Here is a 25,458-nt window from a genome sequence, read left to right on the forward strand (position 1 = left end):
TAAAAATTACAGACCTCTCTATTCTTTGTAGTTGAGAAAACTTGCACAATCATCAGTGTATCAGATACTCGTTTTCCCCACTGTATATGCTAGTATCTTATAACTTTTTATAAGAAGGGAAAACTCATTTAACCCCTTAGTGACCGAGCCAAATTTTTGAAATCTGACCAGTGTCACTTTATGTGGTAATAACTCTGCAACGCTTCAACAAATCCCAGTGATTTTGAGATTGTTTTTTCGTGACACATTATACTTTATGATAATGGTAAATTTTGTTCAACATTTTTTGTGTTTATTTATAAAAAATATCAAAAATTTGAGAAAAATGTTAAAAAATTAGCAATTTTCTAAATTTGAATGATTATCCCTTTAATCCAGATGGTCATACCACAGCAAACCATTAATAAATAACATTTCCCACATGTCTGCTTTACATCAGGACCATTTGTAAAATATTATTTTATTTTGTTAGCAGTTTAGGAGGTTTAAAAATGTAGCAGCAATTTTTCATTTTTTCAAAGAAATTTACAAAATTTATTTTTTCTTTATCGCCTCTCATTGGGGGACACAGGAACCATGGGTGTATGCTGCTGCCACTAGGAGGCTGACACTATGCAAATAAAAAAGTTAGCTCCTCCTCTGCAGTGTACACCCCACCGACTGGCATTATACTCTTCAGTTTAGCTTAGTGTCAGTAGGAGGTGGACACGGGTCTTTCATTAGACCCTTATCTACCTCAATGTGCGTCTTTCCTTTTCAGGTTTCCGGAGGGATACAGGGTGAACAGTCACACCTGTACTCCCACATTATGGACTATGAGTACGGCGTGTACTGCCACCCCGTATCCTCATAGATCCCACAGCAGGACCAAGATCCTGGCACAGAAGCGTGCTCAGAAGTCCGGTCCTGGCTCCGTCCCCCACCCACTCGCCCACCAGAGCCTGTCGGTCGGAGGAGACGAGGACGTCCTTCACCACCTACACGGACGTCTAATACCTTCCACTTCTTAAGGTTAGTACCGACGGCGTGGGAAGTTAGGTGAGTATTTGTGCCCCTATCAGTTAGGGGGCCCTGTGGATCCCCCTACGTTTCCTGCGCAGTTTTCCTTTTGAGCAGCGCGGTGCCTTACTGGCAGCCGCACTGCTATTTCTACGGCCGCACTTCTCCACCTGCGGCCGCACCTTTTTCCGAGACCCACCGATCTGGGTGACACTTAGGCCCCATTCCTTCCCTATCGTTGGGGGCCTTGATACCGACTGCGCAGTTTTCCACCGCGGCCGCGTTTTCACAGGCAGTCGCACTGCCTTACCTGCGGCCGCATCCTTTTAATCTTTGCGGCGCGGCCCCCTTCAGGCAGCCGCACCGTTTTCCCCGGCGGCCGTACCTTGGGAGGTGACGCGCGGCCGCGGTCCTATCCAGCGGCCGCCGGCTTCTAATACAGGCCCCGGCTCTTCCCGGGCCTACTTCCGGCGCCAGCAACGGCGCTCCCCCCTTTCCTGCGGCGGCTGCCGCGCCTATCAGCCGGGCGGCGCCCGCACTGTTTTTTGCGCCGCACCGCCGATTACCACCTTTTCGGCGGTCACCGGCTTCTAATTTAGGCCCCGGCTTTCCCCGGGGCCTACTTCCGGTGACGCGCTCGCCCACTTCCGGTATCATCGGGCGGGCTTTCTCCCGCCCGACAAACTCCGCATTCTCCTCCCACCGGCGCCATCTCGTCTGGCTCCGCCCCTTCCTCCACGCCGCTGCTGGACGCTTAGGGCACGAGTCTCCTTCATTCTGCCACGCTCCTGCGCCGGGAAACTTCGCAGAGCGCTCGGTCCGGGGACGCAGCACGCCATCTGCGCCGGGGATCCACAGCATCTTCCTGCAGCTCCTGGTATCCGGGCTTTTCGTCTGCCGTGAGTAGCTCTGCACTGCAGACTGACACCCTCCTCTGCCCCACTGTCCCCTAACCTGCTGGCATTTTCTTCAGGGACCTCTTCAAAATGTCTAACTCTAAAGGGGGCCGCTCTCGTCCTCCGACTTCTTCATCTTCTGCCCTGGTCACCTATTTTGCATGTTCGTCCTGTAACAGCAAACTTCCCTCAGGTCAGTCCTCCCCGCTGTGTCAGTCCTGCAGCAACCCGATTGTTCCCACCGCCCAGGATCCCCCGGCTGTCCCGCCCGAGAGTGATCCCCCCCCATCCCAGGCTGGGCCGCCTCTCTGTCACAATCGGTGGCGGATTTAACACGGGTATCTCAAACCCTGGTGTCCGCGCTGGATCGGTTACCCCTGCAGACCCCTGCCGTGGCCAGCGGGTCGCAGGAACCGCCGCCCGAGCCCTCCTTGATAAGCCACAAAAGGTCCAGACAGGAACGTCGGTCTGAGTCCTCTTCGCGCTCCATCTCGCCACTCGGCCCTCCCCTGCGGTCGGCATCTCCTCGACCCTCCTCCCCTGAGTCAGGCGAGGCACCCTCTGATGCGCCCTCGGAGGATATTTCGGAGCTGGATTCTAACCAAATCGCCACCATGAGGGAGATGGTCCAGAATCTCATTGTGGCAGTAAACCAATCTTGTGGCATAAAGGATCCCTCTACGGAACCCGCAGATCAGGCGGTTTCGTTTAGACGGGCCAAACCACCTTCCAAGTTTTTTGCTCCTCATCCTGAATTCGAGGAAATCATGTCCAGAGAGAGAGAGAACCCCACTAGGCGTTTTCAGAGGGGAAAACGCCTGGGTGTGCTATATCCCTTTTCTCCAGAAGTTACCGCCAATTGGACGGTCTCTCCCTCGGTGGATCCACCTGTGTCCAGGCTGTCCACCAGCACGGTGCTTCCTCTGTCCGGCGGAGCATCTCTGAAGGACTCTAACGATAGGGCTATAGAATCCTTTGCGAAGTCAGCTTTTGAAGCGGCTGCAGCGGCCATATGCCCAGCTTTTGCTTCCACTTGGGTTTCTAAATCCATCTCCAAATGGGCCAAAGAACTCCGTCGAGGTATCCTGGACGGGGCGCCTCCCATGCAACTAGCGGAGCTTGCCAACCAGATTTCCCACGCCGGTGAATACCTGGTCTCTGCCTCCCTGGATGTCGCGTCTTGTGCGGCTCAGGCTTCCAGCAATGCCGTTGCCATCCGCCGCACCGTTTGGCTCAAGGCCTGGCAGGCGGATTTATCTTCTAAAAAGTCCCTCACTAGTCTGCCCTTCCAGGGCTCTCGTTTCTTTGGTTCCCAGCTGGATCAAATCATTAAGGACGCCACCGGGGGTACAAGTTCTCTTCTCCCCCAGGCTAAGCCTCGTCGCCCTCCTCCTAGACGGCAGTTTCGCTCTTTTCGGCCCTTTCGTCGCTTCGCTGCGTCAAACTCCTTTTCCCAGCAGCAACAGAGGCCACAGGCACGTCAGGAGAAGAAGGCGGTGTCCTTTAGGCCCACTCCGTCCTGGCGTCCTCGCTATTCCCAGGGTAGATCCTCCAGGCCCAGGACTGGAAGATCCACCTCGGCATGACTCTCGGCAAGACCCCAGCCCACCTCCCAGGTTGGGCGGCCGTCTTCTCTTCTTCAGGGACGTCTGGATTTCCGCAGTAGAGGACGCATGGGTCAGGGAAGTTGTATCCTCGGGATACAAAATAGAGTTCGCCTCCCGACCCAGGGATCGTTTCTTCCAATCCCGTCCTCCAAGAGATCCCGCTCTAGTTCTGGGCTTCTTCGCAGCCATCGCTTCTCTGCTCAAATCCGGGGTAATCGTTCCCGTCCCAGAGAAAGAACGGTTCACGGGTTTCTACTCGAACCTTTTTGTGGTACCGAAAAAAGACGGCAAGGTTCGCCCCATTCTGGACCTCAAATTGCTGAACAGGAGAGTTCGCCTGAGACACTTCAGGATGGAATCCCTTCGTTCAGTAATTGCTTCCATGGAGGCCCAGGAATTTCTATGCTCAATAGATATCCAGGACGCCTACCTCCATGTCCCGGTATTTCCCGGACATCACCGTTTCCTGCGCTTCGCAGTACAACAGGAACACTTTCAATTCGTCGCCCTGCCGTTCGGTCTCGCAACCGCTCCAAGGGTGTTCACGAAGATCATGGCGGCGCTGATGGCAATATTGAGAGTCAGAGGCCTGGTCCTATTTCCATACCTCGACGACATTCTCATCAAGGCTCCGTTCTTTGCTCAGGCCCACGAAAGCCTGTCCATTGTTCTCGACACCTTAGCCCGTTTCGGGTGGCTGGTCAACCGGAAGAAGTCCTGCCTTATTCCTTCTCAGCGCATCATCTTTTTGGGCATGCTTTTCGACACTCGTCAGAGCAGAGTCTTCCTTCCCAAGGACAAGAGATCCACTCTTTGTCGGGACATACGCTTGCTCCAGGGTCCTCGGCCTCCCTCCCTCCGATCGGCCATGAAGGTTTTGGGGAGGATGGTGGCTACCTTGGAAGCGATTCCCTTCGCCCAATTTCATTCGCGACCCCTTCAGCAAGCCATTCTGTCTCAGTGGGACAGGTCTGTCTTCTCCCTGGATCGGCCGATCAGGCTCTCTTCTCGGGTCAAGCGGTCCCTCAACTGGTGGCTGACGTCACCTCTCATCTCCCAGGGCAGGTCCTTCCTTCCAGTTCACTGGCAGGTGGTGACAACGGACGCCAGCCTGATCGGCTGGGGTGCGGTTTTTCGCCACCTGACGGTTCAGGGCCGTTGGTCGTTGCAGGAGTCAACTCTGCCAATCAATGTCCTCGAGATTCGGGCCATCTTTCTGTCCCTCCGCCACTGGGAAAGGATCCTCAGGGGCCTTCCAGTCTGGATCCAGACGGACAACGCCACGGCTGTGGCGTATGTCAACCATCAGGGGGGGACCCGGAGCTCCTTGGCCCTTGCCGAGGTATCCAAGATCCTCCTTTGGGCAGAGGCAACGGTTCCGGTGATATCCGCGGTGCATATCCCCGGCGTGGACAACTGGGCCGCCGACTTCCTCAGCCGCGAGGGCCTCGCGGCAGGGGAATGGTCCTTGCATCCGGAGGTCTTCCATCAGATTTGCCTTCGATGGGGGACTCCGGATGTGGATCTCACGGCGTCTCGAATCAACAGGAAGGTTCCGCAGTTCGTCTCCAGGTCCCGCGATCCTCTCTCAGTGGACGTCGATGCTCTGGCCATTCCTTGGTCACAGTTCGAGCTGCCCTACCTGTTCCCACCCCTTCCATTACTTCCCAAACTGTTGAAGAAGATCAAAGCGGAAGGGGTGCCGGTCATCCTGATCGCCCCGGATTGGCCCAGGAGAGCTTGGTTCGCGGAGCTCGTCAACCTTCTCGCGGACGCTCCCTGGCGCCTTCCAGACAGGCCCGATCTGCTGTCCCAGGGTCCGATCTGCCACCCGAATTCTCGGTCGCTCAGTTTAACGGCGTGGCTGTTGAGACCACGGTTTTAAGAGCGTCCGGCCTCTCGGACCGGGTGATTCACACCATGATTCAGGCTCGGAAGCCTTCGTCTTCCAGGATCTACTACCGCACCTGGAAGGCTTACTTCCGTTGGTGCGAGTCCAACCGCGTTCCGCCTATGGTTTTTTCCCTGCCTTCTCTTTTGGCCTTCCTTCAGGCAGGACTGGATTCGGGCCTGGCGCTTAGCTCCCTGAAGGGTCAGGTCTCTGCGCTTTCCATCCTCTTTTAGAAGACCTTGGCCTCTCGGCCACAAGTTAAGACCTTCTTTCAAGGGGTAGCCCATGCTGTCCCGCCGTACAGGGCCCCTGTGGAGGCATGGGACTTAAACCTGGTACTGGACGTTCTGAGGGTTTCCCCCTTTGAACCTCTTAGGGAGATTCCTCTATCAGTTCTATCTTGGAAGGTGACCTTTCTTGTGGCCATCACGTCTATTCGCCGCGTTTCCGAGTTGGCGGCCCTGTCTTGCCGCCCTCCGTTTTTGGTCATTCACCAGGACAAGGTGGTCTTCCGGCTCCCACCTTCCTTTCTTCCTAAGGTGGTTTCCACCTTCCACCTCAACGAGGACATCGTTCTACCTTCCTTTTGTCCAGTTCTGACTCATCCTCTGGAGCGATCATTGAACAAGCTGGACCTCGTCAGGGCAGTGAGGATCTATCTGGACAGAACGTCCACTTTCCGGAAGACGGATTCCTTTTTCGTCATTCCTGATGGCACGCGCAGAGGCCAACCGGCTTCTAAAGCGACTATTGCTCGCTGGATCAGATTGGCAATTTTGGAGGCTTACCGGGTCAAGAACAGAGTGCCCCCTCCTGGGATTAAGGCTCACTCTACCCGGGCAGTCGGCGCCTCCTGGGCGGTGCACCACAGGGCTTCCGCCCTACAGCTTTGCAAAGCGGCAACTTGGTCTTCCATCCACACGTTCGCCAAATTTTACAAGGTCCATACCTACGCTTCGGCGGACGCCGGCCTAGGCAGAAGGATCTTGCAGGCGGCAGTGGTGAGTCCTCTGACCTGATGGAAGTCTGTCTTTCCCACCCGTGGGACTGCTTTGGGACGTCCCATGGTTCCTGTGTCCCCCAATGAGAGGCGATAAAGAAAACAGGATTTTTGGTTGCTTACCGTAAAATCTGTTTCTTGAAGCCTCCATTGGGGGACACAGCTCCCTCCCAATGTTTGTTATCTGTTTTATGACTGTTCTCACGTTTACAGTTCTCAAGTTTGTGGTTATGGTTTTTGAACCTTGTTCTTTTCTCCTACTGCTTTCTCACTAACTGAAGAGTATAATGCCAGTCGGTGGGGTGTACACTGCAGAGGAGGAGCTAACTTTTTTATTTGCATAGTGTCAGCCTCCTAGTGGCAGCAGCATACACCCATGGTTCCTGTGTCCCCCATGGAGGCTTCAAGAAACAGATTTTACGGTAAGCAACCAAAAATCCTGTTTTTAGGGACTTATCCATGTTTGAAGTGACTTTAGGGGTCCCATATATTGGGAAACCCACAAACGTGATACCATTTTAAAAACAGCACCCCCTGACATATTGAAAACTGCTGTCAGGTAGTTTATTAACCCTTCAGGTGCTTTACAGGAATTAATGCAAAGTGGTATGACAGAAATGAAAATGTGTATTTTTACCACCTAAATGTCTCTAACTTCTAAACAGATTACTATAGCCGGCAGACTCTAAAGCCGCTATTTGGCCATGAATTGCCATGGCAAACATCAGGACAACAAAATCATGATATGAGGGTACCAATTGGGACAAAGAAGAAGCCCCCACGCTCTGTTAACCATTTATAATTATGTAGTCGCTATTGACAGCACCTAAGGGGTTAAACAGATTTAGATGGTGCAAATACTGATCGTGGCTGTTACAGCAAGTTGTCAGCTATAGTGCACAGCTGACAGCTGCTGGATTGTCACCTGTATGGGGATACTATTCTCTTATATCTCAGGTCAGTTAAAAGACGTATTGGCGGTCATTAAGGGGTTAAAGACCAGTAATAGTTATGGTGACAAGGTTATGACTCATGGACAAGTGCAGATGGCAATCATGAGGGGTCAAGCAAATTGTTGTATGTATTTTCTTTAGAAATCTGATCTGTAGTATTTAGCAGAACTTGTGTGCAGAATTGCACCCTGACTTGTAATGAGTGAAATCCCTTTTATAGAGGTTTTCTGATTCTGCTTTCTCCAGACCCCTTCCTGCCAGACGGCTAAAGGTACCTTCACACATAACGATTTTGTTAACGATATCGTTGCAACGTCACGCTTTTTGTGACTTAGCAACGATCCCGCTAACGATCTCGTTATGTGTGACATCGACCAACGATCAGGCCCCTGCTGGGAGATCGTTGGTCGTTGGGGAATGATCAGGACCTTTTTTTGGTCGCTGATCACCCGCTGTCATCGCTGGATCGGCGTGTGTGACGCCGATCCAGCGATGTGTTCACTTGTAACCAGGGTAAATATCGGGTTACTAAGCGCAGGGCCGCGCTTGGTAACCTGATATTTACCCTGGTTACCATTGTAAAAGTAAAAAAAAAAAAAACACTACATACTTACTTTTCGATGTCTGTCACGTCCCTCGCCGTCAGCTTCCCGCAGTGACTGTCAGTGCCGGCCGTAAAGCAGAGCACAGCGGTGACGTCACTGCTGTGCTCTGCTTTCCGGCCGGCGCTGACACAGTCCGTGCGGGAAGCTAACGGCGGGGGACGTGACAGACATCGGAATGTGAGTATGTAGTGTTTTTTTATTTTACTTGTACAATGGTAACTAGGGTAAATATCGGGTTACTAAGCGCGGCCCTGCACTTAGTAACCCGATATTTACCCTGGTTACCCGGGGACTTCGGCATCATTGAAGAGAGTTTCAACGATGCCGAAGTCTTTCCCCGGATCGTTGGTCGCTGGAGAGAGCTGTCTGTGTGACAGCTCCCCAGCGACCACACAACGACTTACCAACGATCACAGCCAGGTCGTATCGCTGGTCGTGATCGTTGGTAAGTCGTTTAGTGTAACGGTACCTTTACATAGGGTCCGCAGGTTGTGCAGGGAGGCTTGTCTAACCTTTATGTCACTAGGATATGTGGCTATCACGCCATTGCAATGTATGTGTTTTACCCTCAGTGTTGGGGGCTCTTACTCCAAAATAAGATTTATTTGATCTGACTTTATATCTTGATGTGCTAGGAATCAAAACTATAGTGACCAGGACAACACATCTAGGCGGTTACTGTTCCTCCATTACTGTGGGTTTCATAGATGTGATCCTGTTGATTTATGACTTATCATTTCTCGGTTTATTCCCTGTTCTGTATCTTCATTCCTGCAGGGTAATAAAAGACTTTATGATCCAAGGAGGAGACTTTGTTAATGTAAGTATTTTCACATTATTATTTCAGAAATAGCATTATATTATAGTCTTTAATAGAAGATAAGATCCAAAAAATCTCCATAACTGCATGTGGCACTTGCGGTTGTCAGAAGGAGCCCATACACCTCAGATGACCCTGTGGCTGACAGCTTTCTCCTGTCTTTTTTCCATTTACACGCATTTTTGGCTCAGCCAAGTGTTTATGTATCTTCAATGGGAAGAGGGGGGAAAAAGCCCCGAAAGAGGTGTCTTTTTTGGGGGTTAACCGGTACAATAAAGGGTCTGCCTATCTAAAAGACTGAGCCAATAGGCTGCTCCTTGGAAAGAAAGGAAGACACTCTTTCATACTCCCAGAGGACTACCTTAGCCTCTTCATGCTCCATAACATACAGTATATAGCGAGTACTGTGCAACATTTTTTGGCAGGTGTGCAAAAATGCTTAAAGTTAGAATGCTTTAATAAGTGTAGAAGTGTTGATATTGATTAAGAAAATGGAAAGTTAGTGAACAAAAGAGAAATCTAGATCACATCAATATTTGGTGACTGCCCTTTGCCTTCATCAGTTTTTCTACGTACACTTGCAAACCGTTTTTGAAAGATCTCGGCAGGGAGGAAGTTCCCAACAATTTGGAGAACTATCCCCAGATCTTCTGTGGATGTCTCTTGTGCAAGGACTTCTGCCTCTTGTTGTAATCCCAGACAGACTGGATGATGCTGAGGTCAGGCCTCTATGGGGCCGTATCATCACTTCCAGGACTCCTTGTTCTTCTTTTACGTGAAGATGCTTCTTAAAGACATTGGCTTTATGTTTGGAGACGTTGTCCTGCTGCAAAATAAATTTGGTATTACATGATGAATAAATATTTGCCTGTATTTCTCACTATTGAGGACACCAAGAAATGGGCACTGTAGACTCGGTGCTCGTGCCGGCAAATACATATGTTGCTGGCCACTTAATTACCACTGATGCTGTTTGCACGCAGCATTCACCATTGAACCAGTGGAGTAAAGTTAGGACGTTCTTTGTAGGCGCAGTCAGCACACTCCAGTCCCACCGACGACAAGAGCAGCAGAAGCCCCAGCCTCTCCTTTGTTGTATATAGGCACCCAAACCCTCCTGGGTAGTTTATCACCTGTGTATGGATACAGAGTATCTATGAACTACTCACACAAGAGAATAAAATCAGTAAGGTTTTATTCAACATTCATTATAAAAACATATAACATACAAGCAAAAAACATATCTGAGGTCTGTAACAAAGAGGATTCTTCAAGTATAAGAAAGAGGGTGGCGACTCAAAAAATATAATATAAGGAAAAGTGCCACATCAGATCAACTCAATTCATTATGATTACCAGATGAACATTTTATAAATAAATCTATGATAAATTTGATCTATACCATATTGGCTTCAATCAATTCATCTTGGGAAATACAGATACCAAATTAAAATTAATAAATAGATCTGTAATAAATCTCATTATAGTCCAATTGGGTCATGCAGATGGTATTGCTGAGAAGTCAGTGCTTACCCATGATCTGATGTATGGAATCCTAGACGCCACCGTGAACGCCCCTACGAGCGTGCTTTCTCAAGGGGAATGTCTCCTGGGTTGCGTGTAGGCCCCCAGACCCTCCTGGGTTGCATGTAGGCTCCCAGACCCTCCTGGGTTGCATGTAGGCTCCCAGACCCTCCTGGGTTTCATTTAGGCCTCCAGACCCACCTGGGTTGCATGTAGGCCCCCCAAGACCCACCTGGGTTGCATGTAGGCCCCCCAAGACCCACCTGGGTTGCATGTAGGCCCCCAAGACCCACCTGGGTTGCATGTAGGCCCCCAAGACCCACCTGGGTTGCATGTAGGCCCCCAAGACCCACCTGGGTTGCATGTAGGCCCCCAGACCCTCCCATGTGATGTGTATATACAGCAGCCTCAATTTCTCCCATGTGATGTATATACAGCAGTCTGAGTCTCCTACGTGATGTATATACGGCAAACCTCCCACTACTTGAGTTCTATAAATGTAACATAAGCAGTGATGAATTTCCCCCTGTTTGTTGCGAGATCTTTTCAAAATTCATTGCAAATAGTCACCTGCGCTGCAGACCGACGCTAATCTGGAAAAGCAGTTGTGAGTAGCAACATCTGCATTCCACCTAACATCTCAGCTGCATCAAATAGAAGCAGCTCCAGCCATCACATTAGGGGAGTTAATTAAATGTTTGACCATATATAGCAGGATAAATTTCAAGTTGATAATTTTGTACCGCCCCCGAGTGATAATCCAAATGGCCCCTGGCAGAAAAAAAGTTCCCTACCCCTGCTGTAAAGTATTTATAGGGAATCTGTCACCCCATTTTACGCCTATAAGCTAAGGCCACTGCCATTAGGGGCTTATCTACACCATTCCTGTAACGCTGTAGATAAGTCCCCAATGTATCCTGAAAGATGAGAAAAAGAGGTTAGATTATACTCACCCAGGGGCGGTCCCGGTGGGCATCACAGTTCCGGGTCGGGCGTCGTCATCCTCCTTGCTTCTGTTGCGGCCCGGGGCAGGCGTACTTTCTTTATCGCCTCTCATTGGGGGACACAGGAACCATGGGTGTATGCTGCTGCCACTAGGAGGCTGACACTATGCAAATAAAAAAGTTAGCTCCTCCTCTGCAGTGTACACCCCACCGACTGGCATTATACTCTTCAGTTTAGCTTAGTGTCAGTAGGAGGTGGACACGGGTCTTTCATTAGACCCTTATCTACCTCAATGTGCGTCGTTTCCTTTCAGGTTTCCGGAGGGATACAGGGTGAGCAGTCACACCTGTAGTCCCACAATGCGGACTATGAGTACGGTGTGTACTGCCACCCCGTATCCTCATAGATCCCTCAGCAGGACCAAGATCCTAGCACACAAGCGTGCTCAGAAGTCCGGTCCTGCATCCGTCCCCCACCCACTCGCCCACCAGAGCCTGTCGGTCGCGGAGACGAGGACGTCCATCAGCCCCTGGACGTCTGATACCTTCCAGGTTAGTACCGGCGTGGGATGTCTAAGGTGAGTATATTACCTAACGATCCACTGTGATACCCATCCCACAAATTCACAAAGGAGTGCCTTATTTAGGGGTTTTCATGTACAGGTCACCTTACCTCCTTTCTGGAGCTGGGCCCATTTCTTTCAGCCGCCGCACTGCTTCTTTGGCCGCGGCCGCCTTGCCCCTGTGCCGGCGCGGCTTCTTTACCACTAGCCGCTGCACAGCTGGTCCTGCCGCTCTCAGCGGCGTCCTTGCCATCAGTGCGGCCCTCTCGGTCTGCCACACTGCTTGCGGCTGCCCGGCTCCGGCCGCTGCAAGCGGCCGTTCATTATTTTCTTCAGTGCGGCGGCTCTGCTAAACAGCCGCCGCACCGCTGCGGTCCCTGCAGCTACTTTTCCCAGGCCGCTGTATGCGGCCGTCCAGCCCGTTTTTTGGCGCGGCGGCTTGCAGGCCGCCACACCGCTTTGTGCCTGCTGCGGTGTGCGGCGTCTCAGCTGCCGCCCCGATCCCTCCCTCAGTCGCCGCGGCCTTTTCCGGCACCTAGCTCTATTTTAGGCCCCGGCTTCGGCCGGGGCCTACTTCCGGTGCCGGACTCCGCCCCCTTCTCCTCTTCGTCGGGCGGGCTTTTCTCCCGCCCGACAACCTCTCTGGGACAGGGGCACAGGTCCCGCCCTTTTCCCCACCCACCGGCGCCATCTTGGAACACGAGGTTCCTCTGCACCTGTCGCATTTCTCAGCGGTCAGCTTCCTCTGATCAGACTGCAGCAGAAGCCCACATCCCCTGCTAGAGGGACTACCTTTGCCGGAGGTCCATTCATCAAGCCGGACAGCTCTCTGAATTCCTTTCTCATCTACCGTGAGTAGCTCTGCACTGCAGACTGACACCCTCCCCTGCCCCTAACCCGCTGGCATTTCTTCAGGGATCTCTTAGTCACGTACTTTGCATGTTCGTCCTGTAACAGCAAGCTTCCCTCAGGTCAGTCCTCCCCGCTGTGTCAATCCCCCGGCTGTTCCGCCCGAGAGTGATCCCCCCCCCCCATCCCAGGCTGGGCCTCCTCTCTGTCACAATCGGTGGCCGATTTAACACGGGTGTCCCAAACCCTGGTGGCCGCGCTGGATCGTTTACCCCTGCAGACCCCTGCAGTGGCCAGCGGGTCGCAGGAACCGCCACCCGAGCCCTCCTTGATAAGCCACAAAAGGTCCAGACAGGAACGTCGGTCTGAGTCCTCTTCTCGCTCCATCTCGCCACACGGCCCTCCCCTGCGGTCGGCGTCCCCTCGACCCTCCTCCCCTGAGTCAGGCGAGGCATTCTCTGATGCACCCTCGGAGGATATTTCGGAGCTGGATTCTAACCAAATCGCCACCAAGAGGGAGATGGTCCAGAATCTCATTGGGGCTGTAAACCAATCCTGTGGCATAAAAGATCCCTCTACGGAACCCGCAGATCAGGCGGTTTCTTTAGACGGGCCAGACCACCTTCCAAGTTTTTTGCTCCTCATCCTGAATTTGAGGAGATCATGTCCAGAGAGAGAGAGAACCCCACTAGGCGTTTTCAGAGGGGAAAACGCCTGGGTGTGCTATATCCCTTTTCTCCAGAACTTACCGCCAATTAGACGGTCTCTCCCTCGGTGGATCCACCTGTGTCCAGGCTGTCCACCAACACGGTGCTTCCTCTGTCCGGCGGAGCATCTCTGAAGGACTCTAACGATAGGGCTATAGAATCCTTGGCGAAGTCAGCTTTTGACGCGGCTGCAGCGGCTTTGTGCCCAGCCTTTGCTTCCACTTGGGTTTCTAAATCCATCTCCATATGGGCCAAAGGGCTCCGTCGAGGTATCCTGGACGGGGCGCCTCCCGTGCAACTAGCGGAGCTTGCCAACCAGATTTCCCACGCTGGTGAATACCTGGTCTCTGCCTCCCTGGATGTCGCGTCTTGTGCGGCTCAGGCTTCCAGCAATGCCGTTGCCATCCGCTGCACCGTTTGGCTCAAGGCCTGGCAGGCGGACTTATCTTCTAAAAAGTCCCTCACTAGTCTGCCCTTCCAGGGCTCTCGTCTCTGTGGTTCCCAGCTGGATCAAATCATTAAGGACGCCACCGGGGGTACAAGTTCTCTTCTCCCCCAGGCTAAGCCTCGTCGCCCTCATCCTAGACGGCAGTTTCGCTCTTTTCGGCCCTTTCGTCGCTTCGCTGCATCAAACTCCTTTTCCCAGCAGCAACAGAGGCCACAGGCACGTCAGGAGAAGAAGGCGGTGTCCTTTAGGCCCACTCCGTCCTGGCGTCCTCGCTATTCCCAGGGTAGATCCTCCAGGCCCAGGACCGGAAGATCCACCTCGGCATGACTCTCGACAAGACTCCAGCCTAACTCCCAGGTTGGGTGGCCGTCTTCTCCTTTTCAGGGACGTCTGGAATTCCGCAGTAGAGGACGCATGGGTCAGGGAAGTTGTATCCTCTGGATACAAGATAGAGTTCGCCTCCCGACCCAGGGATCGTTTCTTCCAATCCCGTCCTCCAGGAGATCCCGCTCTAGTTCCGGGCTTCTTTGCAGCCATCGCTTCTCTGCTCAAATCCGGGGTAATCGTTCCCATCCTAGAGAAAGAACGGTTCTCGGGTTTCTACTCGAACCTTTTTGTGGTACCGAAAAAAGACGGCAAGGTTCGCCCCATTCTAGACCTCAAATTGCTGTACAGGAGAGTTCGCCTGAGACACTTCAGGATGGAATCCCTTCGTTCGGTAATTGCTTCCAGGGAGGCCCAGGAATTTCTATGCTCAATAGATATCCAGGACGCCTACCTCCATGTCCCGATATTTCCCGGACATCACCGTTTCCTGTGCTTCGCAGTGCAACGAGAACACTTTCAATTCGTCGCCCTGCTGTTCGGTCTCGCAACCGCGCCAAGGGTGTTCACGAAGATCATGGCGGCGCTGATGGCCATCTTGAGAGTCAGAGGCTTGGTCCTATTTCCATACCTCAACGACATCCTCATCAAGGCTCTGTCCTTTGCTCAGGCTCACGTAAGCCTGTCCATTGTTCTCGACACCTTAGCCCGTTTCGAGTGGCTGGTCAACCGGAAGAAGTCCTGCCTTTATTCCCTCTCAGCGCATCATCTTTCTGGGCATGCTTTTCGACACTCGTCAGACCAGAGTCTTCCTTCCCAAAGACAAGAGATCCACTCTTTGTCGGGACATACGCTTGCTCCAGGGTCCTCGGCCTCCCTCCCTCCGATCGGCCATGAAGGTTCTGGGAAGCATGGTAGCTACATTGGAAGCGATTCCCTTCGCCCAATTTCATTCGCGACCCCTTCAGCAAGCCATTCTGTCTTCTCCCTGGATCGGCCGATCAGACTCTCTTCTTGGGTCAAGCGGTCCCTCAACTGGTGGCTGACGTCACCTCTCATCTCCCAGGGCAGGTCCTTCCTTCCAGTTCTCTGGCAGGTAGTGACAACGGACGCCAGCCTGTTCGGCTGGGGTGCGGTTTTTTCGCCACCTGACGGTTCAGGGCCGTTGATCGTCGCAGGAGTCATCTCTGCCAATCAATGTCCTCGAAATTCGGGCCATCTTTCTGTCCCTCCGCCACTGGGTAAGGATCATCAGGGGCCTGCCAGTCCGGATCCAGACGGACAACGCCACGGCTGTGGCATATGTCAACCATCAGGGGGGGACTCGGAGCTCCTTGGCCCTTGCCAAGGTATCCAAGATCCTCCTCTGGGCAGAGGCAACGGTTCCGGTGATATCCGCGGTGCATATCCCCGGCGTGGACAACTGGGCCACCGACTTCCTCAGCCGCGAGGGCCTCGCGGCAGGGGAATGGTCCTTGCATCCGGAGGTCTTCCATCAGATTTGTCTTCGATGGGGCACTCCGGACGTGGACCTCACGGCGTCTCGAATCAACAGGAAGGTTCTGCAGTTCGTCTCCAGGTCCCGCGATCCTCTCGCAGTGGGCGTCGAGGCTCTGGCCATTCCTTGGTCACAGTTCGAGCTGCCCTACCTGTTCCCACCCCTTCCATTACTTCCCAAACTGTTGAAGAAGATCAAAGCGGAAGGGGTGGCGGTCATCCTGATCGCCCCGGATTGGCCCAGGAGAGCTTGGTTCGCGGAGCTCGTCAACCTTCTTGCGGACGCTCCCTGGCGCCTTCCAGACAGGCCCGATCTGCTGTCCCAGGGTCCGATCTGCCACCCGAATTCTCGGTCGCTCAGTTTAACGGCGTGGCTGTTGAGACCGCGGTTCTAAGAGCGTCCGGCCTTTCGGACCGGGTGATTCACACCGTGATTCAGGCTCGGAAGCCTTCGTCTCCCAGGATCTACTACCGTACCTGGAAGGCTTACTTCCGTTGGTGCGAATCCAACCGCGTTCCGCCTATGGTTTTTTCCCTGCCTTCTCTTTTGGCCTTCCTTCAGGCAGGACTGGATTCGGGCCTGGCTCTTAGCTCCCTAAAGGGCCAGGTTTCTGCGCTTGCCATCCTCTTTCAGAAGAGCTTGGCCTCTCGGCCACAGGTTAAGACCTTCTTTCAAGGAGTAGCCCACGCTGTTCCACCGTACAGAGCCCCTGTGGACGCATGGGACTTAAACCTGGTACTGGACGTTCTGAGGGTTTCCCCCTTTGAACCTCTTAGGGAGATTCCTCTATCTGTTCTATCTTGGAAGGTGACCTTTCTTGTGGCCATCACGTCTATTCGCCGCGTTTCCGAGTTGGCGGCCCTGTCTTGCCGTCCTCCGTTTTTTGGTCATTCACCAGGACAAGGTGGTCTTCCGGCCTCCACCTTCTTTTCTTCCTAAGGTGGTTTCCACCTTCCACCTCAACGAGGACATTGTTCTACATTGTTCTACCTTCCTTTTGTTCAGCTCCGACTCATCCTCTGGAGCGATCGTTGAACAAGCTGGACCTCGTCAGGGCAGTGAGGATCTATCTGGACAGAACGTCCACTTTCCGGAAGACGGATTCTTTTTTCGTCATTCCTGATGGCACGAGCAGAGGCCAACCGCTTCTAAAGCGACTATTGCTCGCTGGATCAGAATGGCAATTTTGGAGGCTTACCGGGTCAAGAACAGAGTGCCCCCTCCTGGGATTAAGGCTCACTCTACCCGGGCAGTCGGCGCCTCCTGGGCGGTGCACCACAGGGCTTCCGCCCTACAGCTTTGCAAAGCGGCAACTTGGTCTTCCATCCACACGTTCGCCAAGTTTTACAAGGTCCATACCTACACTTCGACGGACGCCGGCCTAGGCAGAAGGATCCTGCAGGCGGCAGTAGTGAGTCCTCTGGCCTGATGGAAGTCTGTTTTTTCCCGCCCTAGGGACTGCTTTGGGACGTCCCATGGTTCCTGTGTCCCCCAATGAGAGGCGATAAAGAAAACAGGATTTTTGGTTGCTTACCGTAAAATCTGTTTCTTGAAGCCTCCATTGGGGGACACAGCTCCCTCCCAATGTTTCTGTTGTTATCTGTTCTATGACTGTTCTCACGTTTACAGTTCTCAAGTTTGTGGTTATGGTTTTTCAACCTTTTTCTTTTCTCCTACTGCTTTCTCACTAACTGAAGAGTATAATGCCAGTCGGTGGGGTGTACACTGCAGAGGAGGAGCTAACTTTTTTATTTGCATAGTGTCAGCCTCCTAGTGGCAGCAGCATACACCCATGGTTCCTGTGTCCCCCAATGGAGGCTTCAAGAGACAGATTTTACGGTAAGCAACCAAAAATCCTGTTTTGTCTGTCCTGTTGAGGGCAGCGTAGAGTACTGCAGTGCGCAGGTGCCGTAAAGGTCAGAGAGGCCCAGCACCTGCGCACTGCAGTACTTTGCTTTGCCCTCAACAGGACAGATAAAGTACGCCTGCGCCGGAGCCGCAACAGGAAGGAAAGAAGAGGACGACATCGTATGAAGATAGGAGGCGCCGGACCTGGACTGCGACGCTCATTGGACCGAATCGCATCGGGACCGCCCCTGGGTGAGTATAATATAACTTGTTTTTCTCATCTTTCAGGATACATCTGGAGCTTATCTTCAGCACTACAGAATGCTGTAGATAACCCCTGATGCCGGTGGGCTTGGCTTATAGGCCATTTTTGGGGTGGCAGAATCCCTTTAAAAAAAAACAGTGTAACCTTTGATATCGCACTGACCTATAGGATGATATTGAATTTACCACAATGAGTTGTAAAAACAAATTGGAATTGTGTGTGTTTGGAGTTTTTGATTTTTTTTTTTTCCTGTTTTTCAGTACATAATATGGTAAATTGATTGATGTCATTCACAACTACAACTTGACCATCAGTAAAGAAAAATAAATAAACAAGTCCTCATATGGCTATGTGGACGGGGAAAATAAACAAAAAAATGTTATGACTCTTGGCAAAACACGGAGGGGAAAATAATTAAATTTTCTGAGCTCTTAAGGAGTTAAATAACTCTACCAGCATGGGCCACAGCAGATGCATCTGTGTTCACTGCATTCAGATTTTGCTATGGCAAAGTATCGGGAGAAAGGAAGAGGGGAGTAAATATGTATTACAGTCCCAATGTGGGACTCCTCCAGAAGAAGGCCCCTGTGCGAGAGCAGTATATGGGCCCTGCTTTGGTAGTTTGGTTACTTCTTGGGCCCCTGTGCAGCTGCACAGGTTGCACCAATGGTATGTCCGCCCCAGAACGGTCGCTAATGTGTATGTCACTTGGGGCATCTGGAAAGCTGGGGCAGAACTCCATATTGGACACTGGAAGCCGTCACATTTGCTTTACTGCACTTACAATTATATAATGACCTCTCTGCAGGGAGACGGCACAGGACTAGCAAGTATTTACAGAGGACCATTTGCAGATGAGAACTTTAAGCTGAAGCACTCCGCTCCTGGCCTGCTTTCCATGGTAAGTCCTGTAGTTACATGTATGTGACATTCTTTGTATTTCCACTGACAATATATTAAATGGGGTCGTCCAGCTTATGATAATGATGATCTATCCTTACATCCGGCTGCATGGAGAGCTAACAACAGGTGCTGGGTGTCGGAAACCCTACTGACCTGATATTAGTATATAGGATCTGTCATCAGTATTATAAGGCTGGACTACCTGTCATGAGATACTACGACAGAGAGGAGCCAGAAGATTGCAGCATGGTTACACAAACTCCTGCACTTAGTAGAACTGCTTCACCATCCTATTAAACACTGCAGGCTTTCCTTGCTCTGTCATTGCAAGGGTTAATACTTCAGTTGACCTCCTAGAGCTCTTCATCCAGGATTGTCTCAAAATGGGTTGTCCACCTTTTTACACAATTATCACTTTTTTTTATAAGAAGGCTATGTTCACATGTTGCGTTTTTGCTGCATTTTTTATTCAAATTAAAAGCTGGGTTTTTTTTACAGTACAAGCAAAAGCTATGCGATTTCAGAATTTCATGCACATATCGTTTTTTTTTTTTTTCCTGACTGAATTACAAAATGGCTTCTTGTTTGAAAACTGCAGCATGTCACTTGTTTCAGCATAGTAGCAAAAAACGTTTCCATCAAGTTTTGGTGCGTTTTTAGTGAAAAATAGCAGGCACAGAAGGATGGAAAACACATTTATTTTTGTGATTTACCCAAGTTTAACCTCTTTCTGCCATCGGGTGAAATGGTACATCCGAGGTCAGATCCCCAGCTTTGATCAGGCTCCAGCGGTGAGCCCGCATCAAAGCCGGGACATGTCAGCTGTTTTGTACAGCTGACATGTGCCCTCAATAGCTGTGGGTCGAATCGTGATCCACTCGCGCCTATTAACTACTTAAATGCCGCTGTCAAACGCATACAGCGGCATTTAACAAATGCTTGCGGCCATCCGGCCGGAAATGTGCACATCGGTGACCCCCATCACATGATCATGGGTCATCGGTGTATTGGCATAACAACCAGAGGTCTCCTTTAGACCTCTATGGTTGTTGATGCCAAATTGCTGTGAGCGCCACCCTGTGGCCGGCACTCATAGCAATGCTGTAATTCAGCTACATAGGGGCACTCTGAGCATCACCTCTATGTAGCAGAGCCGATCAGGCTATGCCAGCTTCTAGCCTCCCATGAAGGCTATTGAAGCATGGCAAAAGTAAAAAAAAAAAAAAAAAAAAGTTTTAGAAAATATGAAAAAAATTTAAATATAAAAGTTTAAATCACCCCCCTTTCGCCCCATTCAAAATAAATCAATAAAAAAAATTAAACCTACACATATTTGGTATCGTCGAGTTCAGAATCGCCCGATCTATCAATAAAAAAAAAAAGGATTAATCTGATCGCTAAACGGTGTAGCGAGAAAAAAATTCCAAACACCAGAATTACGTTTTTTTTTGTTGCCACGACATGCAATAACGGAAGATCAAAAGAATGTATCTGCACCAAAATATCATTAAAAACATCAGCTCGGCACGCAAACAATAAGCCATCACCCAAGATCCCGAAAAATGGAGATGCTACGGGTATTTAGTGAAACTAGTAAAAAAAAACAAGTGTGGGATTGCAATTTTTTTTGCAATTTCACCGCACTTGAAATTTTTTTCCCATTTTCTAGTACACCACATGGTAAAACCAATGGTGTTGTTCAAAAGTACAACTCGTCCCACAAAAAATAAGCCCTCACATGGCCATATTGACGGAAAAATTAAAAAGTTATGGTTCTGGGAAGGAGAGGAGCAAAAAACGAAAACGCAAAACCGAAAAGAGCTCCGGTGGTTAAGGGGTTAAACCATACTGTCTTGTTGTCCTCCCCTAAGAATGTCAGTTAGGACTATTTAATTAAATTAGCGATGTGTTTAAAAGTAAACAATTGCCTGAGCAATTCAATGGCCAACCAAGGTGTGAGAGTAAACGGTGTCCACCCTACATAATGCTCTGCCAATGTCTTTGGTAAACTATTCCCAACCAATTCACCTCCCCCTGCTGTTGTTACATTTGTAATTATGTATTTTTTCATGAACTCATATGAACTGTTTTGTTCAGAATAGTCACTATTTTTATAAAAGCCTTTTTCCACAAAACATTTTGTGGAAAAAGATTTTTAGGTCTTAAAAATAGTGACCGTTCTGAATCAAACAGTTCATATGAGTTTATGAAAAAATCAATTTGCACTTTTTTACAAAAATGTTTTATGGTTTCACATACGTCTTGCCTTGGTGCCCTAACACTTTGCATTGTTCATTCTTGTATATGGAAGTAAAGCTAAACTTTGGGATCCTGAAGAACGCAGAAAATATGCAGCAAGAAAAGCTGCAAAAAAGTCAGTAAAACCTGCTTTGTCTGCAGCTTTTTTACAGCCAAGAGATCAGGTTTTGGCTGCAGAAAAAAGCAACGTGTGAACATAGGCTTAAATGCATGAAATCAATGCTAGAAATCATTTTTGCAAGTGGGTGTCATTAGAAATGTTGCACCGTTTGACTTTTACATCCTCTGAAGATTACACTTTCATTTGGTCACACAACAGCCGAGAGGAGCTCAGAAAAAGACAGATAAAAGAGTTAGGAACTCAGCTGACGAGCTCACTGACGGATTCTCAGTTAATTCATTCTGCAGACAGCAATAGACAGTGTAACACAGAAGCTGTAGGTGGAAAATGGTTTAATTTTTTAATTTTTTTGATTAAAGAAGCCCAACTGCAAAAATAATTTCTCTATCGCCTTTCATTGGGGGACACAGGAACCATGGGTGTATGCTGCTGCCACTAGGAGGCTGACACTATGCAAATAAAAAAAGTTAGCTCCTCCTCTGCAGTGTACACCCCACCGACAGGAAGTAGGATATTCAGTTTAGCTTAGTGTCAGTAGGAGGTGGACACGGGTCTTTCATTAGCTCCTTATCTACCTCAATGTGCGTCGTTTCTTTTCAGATTTTTCCGGAGGGATACAGGGTGAACAGTCACACCTGTAGTCCCACAATACGAACTATGAGTACGGCGTGTACTGCCACCCCGTATCCTCATAGATCCCTCTCCAGGACCAAGATCCTAGCACACAAGCGTGCTTAGAAGTCCGGTCCTGGCTCTGTCCCCCACCCACTCGCCCACCAGAGCCTGTCGGTTGGAGGAGACGAGGACGTCCATCACAGCTCCGTGGACGTCTCAATCCCTTCAGGTTAGTAACTGCGTGGGATGTTTAGGTGAGTATTTCCCCTAAATTTCCAGATCTTCCCCTTACTCTCTCACAGTGTGGGGGAGTAGTAGTCCCTAAATACGCTGCACTATCTTCTATGGCGGCGCTGATTTTATTTTAAAAGGGATCCTAGGGGCACCAAGACGAGCAGTGGCTCTGCACTACGGGCTATCCCCTTCATCGGGCCGCAGTGCAATGTCATTTTTCTGGTGACGCCGGCACCCCCCCTGCGGCCGCCCTGCGGGCTTCGGCGCCGCGATCCCCTTTCCGGCAGCGGCTGCCTCTAATTTGGGTCCCGGCTTCGCCGGGGCCTACTTCGGCGCCGCGTCCCGTTCTCCCTGCGGTGCTGGCAGGCTGCCACGCTGCTCTGTGGCGCACTGTTCCGGGGCCGCGGTCTCTTTTCCAGCGGCGCCGGCCTCTACTTTAGGTCCCGGCTTCTGCCGGGGCCTACTTCGGCGCCGCATCCCGACTATACCGTTTCTCCCTGCGGTCCTGGCAGGCTGCCGCGCTGCTCTGCGGCGCACTGTTCCGGGGCCGCAGCCTCTTTTCCAGCGGCACCGGCCTCTAATTTAGGTCCCGGCTTTCGCCGGGACTTACTTCCGGTACCGCGCTCCTCCACTTCTGCTTTCTTCGGGCGGGCTTTCTCCCGCCCGACAAACTGTGCCCTGCAATCTCCGCCCACCGGTGCCATCGGGGCTGTCTCCGCCCCTTCCTTCACGTCGCTGCTGAGCACAGGGCAGGAGATTCCAACCTGCCCACATTTTCACCTGGGGGCACAGCACATCATCTGCGCGGATTGCACCAGAGGCCGCAGGGCAGCAGCTCCTTCTTTCTGTTCCACTGCTGTTCTTCAGACCTGCAGTAAGTTCCGGACAAGAGTGCCCCAGATGTGTCTACCTGTTCTCCTAGGGGCTATCCTTCCTGAGGAGCATCTTCCAGACACCGCAGCGCCTGCCGTGAGTACCTCTGCACCGCAGTTTGACTCAAACCCCTAATCTTCTGACATTTCCCTCAAGGGCCCGTTCGGTCTAATTTTAAGGGAGGTCGCTCCCGGCCTCCTGCCTTTTCCTGCGTCTAAGTGAAACACTTTCAGGGTTTGCTTTGTAACCACAAGCTCCCCTCAGGCAGGCCTGCAGCAACCCACATTTTGTTCCCCCCCTGCCCCCCTGCTGCTCTGCCTCAGAGCGAAGTCCCCACCCCAGGCTGGGCCTCCCCTCTGTCTCTATCAGTAGCGGATCTCACACGGGTGTCCCAGACCCTTGTGTCCGTGCTCGATCGGTTGCCCCTACAGCCTTCCGTAGTAGCCAGCGGGTCGCAAGAAGCTCTGTCCGAGTCTTCCAATACAGGCCGCGAAAGATTCAGACGGGAACGCCAGTCTGAGTTCTCTTCTCGGTCCATCTCGCCCCACGGTCCTTCTGTGGTCGAGTTCCCCCTTATCCTCCTCCCGGAGTCAGGCGAGGCTTTCTCTGATGTGCCTTAGGAGGATATTTTGGGGCCGGAGTCGAACCATATCTTAACATGAGGGATATGGTTCAAAGCCTCATTGGAGCGTCCAATCTGACCTGTGGCAACAAAGATGCCTCTACGAAACCCGCAGATCAGGCGGTTTCGTTTAGACGGTCTAAACTACCTCCCAAGGGATTCGCTCCTCATCCTGAATCGAGGAGCTTCTGGCCAGAGAAAGAGCGAATTCAACCAGACGTTCTCAAAGAGGAAAGCGTCTTGGAGTCTCTTATCTCTTTCCTCCGGATCTCATCGCCAACCGGAATGAGAGGCGATGGAGAACGACCTCTCCCCCTGTGGATCCGCCGGCTGCTAGACTTGCCACCAACACAGTCCTCACACTGTCCGGTGGGGCGACTCTGACAGATTCCATCGATAGGATCATGGAATCCTTGTGAATTCGGCTCTCGAACCTGCCGCATCATCCCTATGCCCGGTTTTCGCTTGCACTTGGGTTTCGAAGTCGGTATCCGAAGGGGCTAAAACAACCCCGTTGGGGCATTCAAGCCGGAGCTCCACCAGACTGGCTGGCGGAAGTTACCACCCAGATTACTCTCGCCAGGGAATAATTTGTTCTCTGGACGTCTCGTCTTCTGCCGCTCAGACACCCAGTAATGTTGTTGTCAGCCGTCGTTCTGTTTGGCTCAAGAGTCATCAAAGAAGTCCCTTACGAGCCTGCCTTTTTCAAGGATCACGTCTTTTTGGTTCCAAGCTGGACCAAATTATTAAGGACGCCACTGGCGGCACCAGTTCTATTCTTAGGCGGCAACTTCGGTCCTTTTCGGCCTTTTTTTCGTCGTTTTGCGGCATCAGATTCCTTTTTGCAACAGAGGCCACAGGCACGTTAAGAGACGAAGGTATTCTTCGACTCACTCCTTCCTGGCGTTCCCGCTACTCCTAAGGTGGTTTCTCCAGGTCCAGGACTGGAAGTTCCACCTAGGCATGACCGACGACTAGACTCTAGCCCGTTTCTCCTGTTCCTCAGGGACGTCTGGGTCTCCTCAGTAGATGACGCATGGGCCAGGGCACTTGTATACTCTAGATACAAAATCTTCATTTCATGGCCCTGGGATCGTTTTCTTCGAATCCCAACCTCCAAGACCCCGCTCTAGTCCCGGGTTTCTTTACAGCCATTGTTTCCCTCCTTAGATCCGGGGTAATCGTTCCCGTCCCAGAACAGGAACGGTTCAACGGTTCACAGGCTTCTCTTCGAAGCTTTTTGTACTGACAGAGGACGACAAGGTTCGTCCCAGTCCGGATCTCAATTTGCTGAATAGGAGGTGTCGTTGGAGACACTTCAGGATGATATTCCCTCGTTCAGTAATCGCTTCCATGGAGGCTCAGGAATTTCGGTTTCAGGCTCCCGAAAGTCTATCCATCTTTCCCGACACTCTAGCCGTTGCAGGTGGCTCGTCAACAGGAAGAAGTTCCGTCTTGTTCAGCGCCTCGTATCTCCGGGCATGTTCTTCGACACTTGTCGGCCAGAGTCTTCCTTCCCGAAGACAGGATATCCCTCCTTTGTCAGGAAGTTCGCTTGCTCCAGGGTTTTCGGCTCCCCTCCTTTCTGATGGGCATTAATGGTCCTAAGGAGGTTGGTTGCAACATCGGAAGCAATTTTCCCTTCACCAGTTACATTCAAGACTTCTTCAGCAGGCTATTCTATCACAGGGGGACAGGTCTGTCTTCTCCCTGCATCGTCCGATCCGGTTTTCTCCCGGGTCAAACGGTTCCTCGACTGGTGGCCGAGGTCACTTCTCTTATCCCAGTTCCCTGGCAGGTGGTGACGACGGACGCCAGCCCGCTCGGCGGAGGCGCGGGGCTTTGTCACCTGTTCTTTTCAGGGTTGTTGGTCGGCGCAGGAGTCCTCTTTGCCGATCAATGTCCTCGAATTCCGGATCATCTTTCTGTCTTTCCTCTATTGGGTAAGGATTCTCAGCAGCCTGCCAATTTGAATCCAGACAGACAATGACACAGCAGTGGCATATGTCTACCACCAGGGGTGGACTCAGCGTTCTCTGGCCTCGGCCGAGATTCCAGGATCCTCCTTTGGACAGAGGCAACGGTCCTGG

General features: G+C 51.3%; 1 protein-coding gene across 6 annotated transcripts in view; it reads left to right on the plus strand.

Annotated features, from left to right (window-relative positions):
* Positions 1-25,458, plus strand: part of PPIH (peptidylprolyl isomerase H) — an 82,851-nt gene that overhangs the window by 20,178 nt on the left and 37,215 nt on the right. For all 6 annotated transcript variants that reach the window (XR_011318312.1, XM_069750803.1, XM_069750766.1 and 3 more), the window contains exons 5-6: positions 8,729-8,771; positions 18,550-18,642. Coding sequence is in view for 5 of the 6 variants with exons in the window: in XM_069750803.1 (XP_069606904.1) it covers positions 8,729-8,771; positions 18,550-18,642 (136 nt within the window). In the remaining variant the exon portion in view is untranslated. The remainder of the gene's footprint in view (positions 1-8,728; positions 8,772-18,549; positions 18,643-25,458) is intronic.

This window comes from Ranitomeya imitator, chromosome 1 (assembly GCF_032444005.1).
Source record: "Ranitomeya imitator isolate aRanImi1 chromosome 1, aRanImi1.pri, whole genome shotgun sequence".
Classification (NCBI taxonomy): domain Eukaryota; kingdom Metazoa; phylum Chordata; class Amphibia; order Anura; family Dendrobatidae; genus Ranitomeya; species Ranitomeya imitator.